At 28.8% G+C, this 8,949-nt stretch overlaps 2 protein-coding genes across 7 annotated transcripts in view; one reads left to right on the forward strand and one right to left on the reverse strand.

Moving 5' to 3' along the window:
* The window catches only part of GCS2beta (glucosidase 2 subunit beta), a 2,306-nt gene extending 1,261 nt beyond the window's left edge, over window positions 1-1,045 (reverse strand). The window contains exon 1 of the mRNA XM_035877474.2: window positions 1-1,045. This exon is cut by the window's left edge and continues 244 nt beyond it. Within this exon, the coding sequence (XP_035733367.1) occupies window positions 1-666 (666 nt within the window). The 5' untranslated portion in view covers window positions 667-1,045.
* Window positions 1,046-1,209: 164 nt separating this feature from the next.
* Window positions 1,210-6,465, forward strand: LOC118446598 (OTU domain-containing protein 7B). 6 transcript variants are annotated; one of them, XM_085664270.1, is made up of 9 exons: window positions 1,210-1,349; window positions 2,947-3,181; window positions 3,286-3,550; window positions 3,872-4,022; window positions 4,176-4,547; window positions 4,670-4,983; window positions 5,073-5,231; window positions 5,380-5,449; window positions 5,719-6,465. In XM_085664270.1, the coding sequence occupies exons 2-9, from the start codon at window positions 2,959-2,961 to the stop codon at window positions 5,818-5,820; spliced, it is 1,656 nt and encodes a 551-aa protein (XP_085520396.1). In that variant the 5' UTR covers window positions 1,210-1,349; window positions 2,947-2,958; the 3' UTR covers window positions 5,821-6,465. The 6 variants fall into 6 exon arrangements, with proteins under 6 accessions (XP_085520396.1, XP_035733362.1, XP_035733359.1 ...); XM_035877469.2 differs by having other exon boundaries at window positions 1,217-1,373; XM_035877466.2 differs by lacking the exon at window positions 1,210-1,349 and adding an exon at window positions 1,398-2,226.
* Window positions 6,466-8,949: the final 2,484 nt, after the last annotated feature.

Here is an 8,949-nt window from a genome sequence, read left to right on the forward strand (position 1 = left end):
AGTTTCTTCGGTGTGAATTTGTTCTGGCTCAACCGGTTTATATTTTTCCAAAGCTAATGTTTCTCTCTCTTCGGCTTGACTTTTTAATATCTCCTTTTCCTTTTTATTCCTAGTAGCTTCCTCATAATCTACCCATAATTTCATTAAATGTACCTGTGTATCACTTTTAATCTGTTTACCTTTACCAATCATTTCCATTCGTATTTTATTACCCTCCTTTTTTAATTCTTCAGCTTTTTGTGCCTCCAATCTAGCCTCTCTACCAAGATCATGACAATTATTAACGCATTGTTTATTAGAGGAATATTCATCTGTACCATCGCAACAATCACAAATACCATCGTTCACCCACGTAGATGGTACGTAAATAGATTTGTGTCCAAAATTTTTACAATAAAATGAACCATTTCTACAGGCAGACGTACCGGGTTCATCGCTACCATCACCGCAATCGCAATAATCATCATTGACATAATTGAACGGTATTAAAAGGCTACCATCGAGACATTCGAAATCACGCTCGGGATTATAAAGTGTACTTTTTGAAACTGGTATACCACGAATATGTAAAACCTGGGAGCCGGTTACGTGGCCAAATTTATCGAATAGATTTATACATACCAATATAATTAAATATAACGAATATTCTTTCATCCTCATCAGCATGCTTTATACCTGTTGCTATTTTGCGGGAGAATTACTTCACTTAACCCAATTTCTTTGTTTCTTTTTCTTTTTCTTCCTTTTTCTTCCCCTCCTTCTTATTTCTGTTAAATCCTTAAGTGTAAGTAACACTTTTCTTCTCTCCTTTTTTAACCCAAGAGAAACCGAACGGACAAAGTACCACACTACGAGTGAACAAAAGGGTGACTTTACATGGATATTCACGTATATAAAACACAGAGAAAATTATTTCTCTATATATTCTTATACGTGTGTCCTGTCACAAGTTAGAACGAAAGGAAATATAGATAAGAAGGGAAACCCGATACAAGATGGACGACGAATGTATCGAAGCGCCATGTTTGTTTCTTATCGAGATGGTTGCCTATCGATGTATCGAGCGCCATCTTTATTATTGAGATGATCATCGAACATATACAGCGCCATCTATACATTATCAAGATGGCCGTCGAACAGTTATATCGAGTGACATCTTTGTTATCAAGATAGCTATAGGGTGCGTGCCGAGTGGACGCCATCTTCATTATCAAGATGGACGCTAAAGTGTCTTATTCGAGCGTTCTCATCTCATTTCCATATCTTCTCACGGAGGACGCTTATCTATAGTGAAATCATTTTTACGATCATTTTACATTTATATACAACATACATATATATATATATATGTACGTATATAAATATATTTAAAGGTTATTGTTATTTATTCCCTTTTGTATTTCTTCTTTTTTTATTTTGTATAGGTTATATTAATAATTCCGTCGACACTTATACGTTCGTAAAATAAAAGTTTATATATATACGTGTGTGTATATGTGTGTGTGTGTGTGCGTTAGTATATCGAGATAAATAAAATTTTATGTATTGTATCATTATCGTGATAAATATACCACGTGACCAGTTAAAAATTACCGCACGCGACCAACAGACGATATCTTGTTTCCGTTGGTCCTTCTTCCTATATATTCACCTCTCTTTCCTTTCTTTTCTAACTCCCCACCATGTCCCTGGCCAATCCCCACCATCATTACCGGCCAGTATACATTAGAACTATTTTCACAGAATTTCGTGCAGTAGGCTACGTAGCCGCGAAGCTTAACTATCGAAGTGGTATATTTACGTACGATTTTAAACATCTCGATTTTCTTCGTTTATCCATCCATCTGTCCATCCATTCGTCCATCTTTTTTCTTTTCCACTCCTTTTGTTTTTTCCTTAACCTTTTCTTTCTTTTTTTTTCTTGATTTTTATTTTTTCCTCTTTCTCTCTCATTCTCCTTTTTCCTCCACGTTCATTATTCAAAAATACGCGATTAATATTTTTCTTTTCCTCGCGATTAATATTATTAGCATAGTAAAATAATATGAATAAATTGTCGAAAAAAGTTTGGTTAAGGGACGCCCGTTCGTAAGCTACGTAATAAGTCGAAACCATCACGGTTCGCTGCACTAATTCAATATACGTGAAAGTGTGTGTGTGTGTAAGAGAGAGATAGAGAGATAGAAAGATAGAAAGAGAGAAAGAGAAAGACAAATAGCAGACAGTGTAAGGTTTAATTTGAAAACTCAAATGCGTTGTTACGTATATATATATATATATATATATATTACGAACTTGGACATATATATTTATATATACGACGTTAAAACTACTTACAAAAAATATTTATATATATATGTATGTATGTATATATATATATATATATATATATATATATATATATATGAATGTGTCATCTACTAATGCATTTGTTTTCCTTTTTCATAACTAGTTTTAATAATAAGTTACGCCAACGTAATACACGTATATATATATTTTGTGGATGAACGTGATGGTAACCACATTTATGACTGGATTTTTATTAATGCATTCCGACAACCAAAACCTTGTCCTATTTTTATAAATTTATATATACACATATATTTACATATGTATATATATATATATATATATGTGTTTGTGTGTGTGTGTGGATACATTTGTAATCATCTGAACTAGAAGTATATTTATTGTCATGTCATTTTGAAAAAGAAAAAAGAAAAGGAAAAAGAAAAAAAGTTTGCTTTACATGTGAATTTATTTTATCATTGTTATATTTTAAACGATAATAATTGAAATAATCGTATAACTTATAAAAGATTATAATATTAATTCGACCATAGTAAATCGATTATGTAATAAGTTTGACGTTAATGAGGGTATAATTTTTTTTTTTTTTTTGCATTTTTTTTGCATTTTTTTTCTTTGGCTTCTTTCAAATTTCAGACAATAAGTGTTATGAGCGGTGGTTTATCCATGTATGATGGTTTGGAGAAAGAGACAACATCAAATAATGGATTGGAAAATGTTAATGGTGGTAGCAAAAAATTGGCAAGAGGAATTTCTAGAGCTACAGAAAATGCCGCTATAGTTTCATATGCACGTTCCCAATTTGCGACATTGGGATCATTGGATATGCCAGAATTTACATTTTCTTTACCAGACTTATCGGTATATCCAGGTATTAATATTAACGTTAATATTAATCATAATTATATCATTGCAATCAATTTATTCCCTTTTTATTTTTTATTTATTTTTTTTTCTTTTTTTTTTTTTTTATAGATTCGTTTCGTCAATTTTTGGAAAAGGATTTAATAGAAGGTGGATGTATGTCCTCGTTAGAAGCGGCAGGTAGATTGAATTGGTGGTGCGCCAGTAAAAATGGTAGTAACAGAGTTCTATGGCCATTAGCAACATCAGGTGATGGCAATTGTTTACTTCATGCAGCTTCACTTGGTATGTGGGGTTTCCATGATCGATTACTTACATTGAGAGAAACTTTGCATAATACATTGAACAAGGGAGAATATCGGCATGCTCTTTTTAGGTATGTAAAAATTTATATATATATATATATTAGATTGGAAACTATGAAACGGGCATTTTTGTTTAGTTATTTATTTTCATTCAACGCCCGTTTCATAGTTTCCAACTTAATATATAAGTATTGGGTTGGAAACTATGAAACGAGCGTTTTTGTTTAGTTATTTTTTTTCATTCAACGCCCGTTTCATAGTTTCCAACCTAATATATATATATATATATATATATATATATATATATATATATATATACACATGTATGTATGGTATGTATATGTGGTAAGAAAAATATTAATTAAAATATTATACTTTATAATTTATAATAGAAGATGGAAATGGCGTCAGATGGGTTTAAATGCTGTCTCAGGTTTGTCTTATACGGAAGCCGAATGGTTATCAGAATGGCAAACAATAGTAGATATGGCATCACCAATAATTAGGAATCAAACGGCCACTTCTTATCAAAGTCTTGAAGAAGTAAAAAAATATAATAACATTTATATATTTTGTAATATAATTTCTTATCTCTCTCTCTCTCTCTCTCTCTCTCTCTCTCTCTCTCTCTATCTCTCTCTTTTTTCTTTCTTTTATTTATTTTTTTTTTTTAACCTTGTAAATCATCTGATTCAGGTACACGTATTGGCATTGGCACATGTTTTAAGAAGACCTATAATAGTAATTGCGGAAACAATGTTAAAAGATGCAGAAGGAGTGGCATTGGCTCCAATACCATTTGGTGGTGTATATTTACCATTAGAAATATCATCTGCTAATTGTCATAGAACTCCTTTATTATTGGCTTATCATTCTGCACATTTTTCACCGTTGGTTACCGTACATGGACATAATGACATTGGCGATGATAATAATGAAGGTGTTAGTATACCATTGGTTGATCCTGACACTGGTCAAATATTACCAGTTTTATTCGCTGTAGATCCTGGTCCTGATTGGGATTGGATCGATGGATCACGTGATTTATTGACCTGCGAACAAAGCACGGTAATAATTAACAATATCAATTTAATTATAACATTTATATATCGTTGATGTGATTTTTTTAAATAGGTTTACAAATCATTGTGTTTTTTTTCTTTTTTTTAAAATCTATCACACAAATATAGATGGAGATATTGATAAGAGATTATTTAGACTGTGAATATGTTAATTTCACGTCGGAGGATATAGATAGGTTGTCCGATACAGATGGTTCCTTGTCGAAGACAGCGAAACAATTATTAGGGGTTGCTAAACAATTTGGATCGATTGGTAAATCAATGAGTAAAAAATTTTGGTTCGCAAAAAGGCCAAAAAGTCCGCCATCGTCTTCAAGCGGTTGTAATTCTACCGAAGGATTGTTATGCATCAAAATGAAAAGTAGACGTCATCAATATGTCGATCAGATGTTACAAAATTATCTCGAATGTGCCCATGACAGGTTAATTATTAATTAATTAATTAATTAATTAATTAATTCTAATTTCCTTTATAAATCTTAATCAATAATATTTTTCTCATTGGTTCTAGGTATGTTCAAGATCATCAATTGGACGAAACTGGTTGTGAAATGAATTATGGTGCAGGGAAATCAAAATTCTATGCTGCGAGTGATCATGGTAGTCATGCAAGTGTCAGCAAATTATTACCAACGCATCCAAATAAAGATCGTACGCTTTATCTTTCAAGGTACATTAAATAATAATGTATATTAAAATCAATCGTTATTAGATTATTATTATTATTATTAATAGTAGTAATAGTAATAGTAGTAATAGTTATATTGCTGTTGTTATCATTGTTCTTGAAAAGTATATATCAATTATCTTTCTCATAGATCAACATTCTATAATGATCATACGTCGCCTGAAAAGGGTGATCGACAGTCATGGAATAGTAATTTGCGGGTATGTCTTTGCAAAATAGAGCGTACATACATACATATATATATATATAGTTGACATTTTATTTTGATATATATATATATATTTATATGAGAAAAAAAAAAAAAAAAAAAAAAAAAAAAAAAAAAAAAAAAAAAAAAAATTTACAAATTAAAAAGAAAATGGAATACTAATATAAAATATGTATTTATATTCGATTTTTCTTGTTCTTTTTTTTTTTTTTTTTTTTTATTTTTTTTTTTTATTTTTGTTTGTTTGTTTGTTCTTTTTAGGCTTGCGTAAAGGAATGTCGCAGTGAACATTGCCAATTTTTTGGCTCACCAGAAAATGAATATTATTGTTCGCAATGTTGGGCTAATCGACGTTATTGCTGAACACAACTGCGTTTCTTTTATTTTATTTTATTTTATGTCCCCTCCTTTTTTTTTCTTCTCTCTCTTTTTTTTTCCTTCCTTCCCTGTAACAAAGCATGACAATAATCATGATTAAAAAAAAAAAAAAAAAAAAAAAAAAAAAAAAAAAAAAAAAAACCACCGAATAGCATACATACATATATATATATATATAAAAATTAAGTTCTTCGTTAATATGAATCATATGAATCAATCATAAAATAGAAAATTTATCTTTCATCTTCGTTATCATTCTTTGTACTCTATCTCTCTCTCTCTCTCTCTTTCTCTCTCTCTCTCTCTCTCTCTCTCTCTCTCTCTCTCTCTCTCTCTCTCTCTCTCTCTCTCTCTCGCTCTTTATTTATTTATTAACATTCTCATTGATTCATTAAAATTAAAAATGCATATCGTACAATATGTATCTAATAATCATAGCCGATATAATGTTCTTTATTCAAAAGAGAACGCCTTTCCTACATGTTATAGCCAAAACCAAAAGTGAAAAAAGAAAAAAAGAATACAAAATAGAAAAAAAAAACATACAAAAAAAAAGGCAAGAAAGTGTTTCAAGAGATTATATATTTTTCAAATACTGCTGATTCAATAATAATATAATATAAAAATATTGATCAAATACTGCTTATATATATATATATATATATATATATATATATATATATATATATATGTACATATATGTACATGTGCCTTTTTTGTGTTATTCATTATAAATATAAAATATATACATTTAAAGACTAATAATTAATTAACAATACTCAATGTGAATCAGTACAATGGATATTAGGATTTGTATGTATGTGTGTGTATATATATATATATATATATATGTATATATGTATATATATTTACACACATATATACTACAACGACCACACTAACGATTTCTTTTTACAACGCTCTGTACTTATTTAATCTTGCTTTGAACATTTATTCTTATGATAATAAAAATAATAATAATAATAATATTAATATTAATAATCAATAATAATAATAATAATAATAATAATAATAATAATAATTATAATAAAAATTCGCGTATAATGAACGATCGATTTCATTTGTCGTAACAAAAAAAAAAAAAAAAGAAAAGAATCGTAATCATCGATCGGCCAACGTTGTTTGCATTGTAAAATTGTGTGAAAAATAAAGGAAAAATATTTTTTTACACATCGTGTAATTGTATGGTTGATGTTTATGGTATTATTGATCATGTAAAATATTACATTAAGTTGAAGAAAATGGGAAGACAGAGGGGATGTTAATTATTAATTCGCAAGAGAACAATTTTTATTTAATTATGATTAATTAGTAGATACATTTAGTAGACATTAATCCGAGAATTGTATTAAGCGTGAAATTTATTGTTATAATGGCCTCCCCCCCCACCCCCGACCCCTCACTCTAATAATTTATATATAATATATTTTAAATATTAATTTTATTGTTAATGTAGATATATGTATATTTTTTTTTTTTTATATTAATTCTGATCGACATTAATTTCATATTAAATTAATTGAAGAAAGTAAATAGAAATGATGAAACAAAAGTGAAACAAAATTTTCAAAAAAAAAAAAAAAAAAAAAAAAACTTTGGTATATTAAATTCTGATTAAATTCATTTTTGTGTATGTGTATGTGTGAATAAAGATAGAATTAAAATTAATTTTAATGTCACTTTTTTTTTATTTATTTATTTATTAATTTTTTTTTTTTCTTTAATATTAGTTAATAAATGTATATTATAATTATCTTTTTATTCTTATTACAATAATAATCGTAATATAATTACAATATCCCTTTCAATTGAAATTAATTGTTTGTGTGTGTGTATGTGTGCTTGTGTATAAATAAAAAAAAAAGAAAAAAAAATTATAGGAAAAAAAATCAACCAAAAATCTCAATATTAAATAATAAATCAATAATGAAATATATTTACACTAATATTAACAATATATTATATAAATTAATAACATCATTATAAACATAATATTATAATAACGTTAATGCACATATATATATATATATATATATATATATATAATATATATTTTTATTAATTAATAATATCATAGTAATTTAAAAAAGAAAATAAAAATGAAAGAAGTGTAAAAATATTATTAAAAATTCATTCAAATTATTCTCAACATTTTTATTATTTCAATTAATTAATTAATTAATTAATTAATTTATTTATTTATATAATTATTATAAATTAATTCACTCAAATATCTTTCTCTCTCTCTCTCTTTTTTTTTTCTTTCTCTTTCTCTCCCTTTGATGAATGCTAAAAGCAATTTCTCTCTCTCATACACACACACACACACACATACACTTAGAACATTACTAGTCAGGAACTAAGCGTAATTTGTGGCTTGTAATACCGTTCTGGTCGTTTGTAACGTCGTTCGGGACATGTAAGTACGTTAAAACGGAGAAAAGGGATTGGGGGAAGGGATGGAAGAGAAAGAGCGGACGGTAGGGGGTGGTGGTTGAGAAGCTGAAAGGATAAGGGTTGAACTCTAGTAACAACCACATTTTCCACATCTACGACATGTTTTCTAACCATTTAATGAAATCAACACACACACACACACACACACACACACACCCATACGGACACAAAAATATCAAATACAAATACACACATTAATTATATTTAATTGAAGAAAAATATTAGAATAATTAAATGATTTTTTCTCTCCTATTTTTTGTTTCTTTTTTTTTTGTTTTTTTTTTTTTTTTTTTAAGGTAAATGAAAAGTAAAAAAAAAAAGAAAAAGAAGAAAAAGAAAGGAGGGACGAAGATATTAAAGATTTGAATAAACTGCAACGAGTTAATACATTATGCAGTAGGGTTAAGGGTTGCTTCGAAAAAGAAAAAAAGGGTGGGGGGAGGATGCACGTTCATTTTACATGGGTCGGTCATAAGGTTACTACGGCGTAGCATACAGCGTGTGATGGTGGTGATCGTAGTGGAGGTAATAGGGGTTGGATAGGGAGAGTTCTATGGTGTGCGCTTGGGGGCCGAGGGGGAGGGGTGGAAGGACGAGGGGGTTGAAGTTACTATACTTTGGGGACTTGTAAGAATG

This window comes from Vespa mandarinia, chromosome 25 (assembly GCF_050613455.1).
Source record: "Vespa mandarinia isolate Hongniang chromosome 25, ASM5061345v1, whole genome shotgun sequence".
NCBI classification, from domain to species: Eukaryota; Metazoa; Arthropoda; class Insecta; order Hymenoptera; family Vespidae; genus Vespa; species Vespa mandarinia.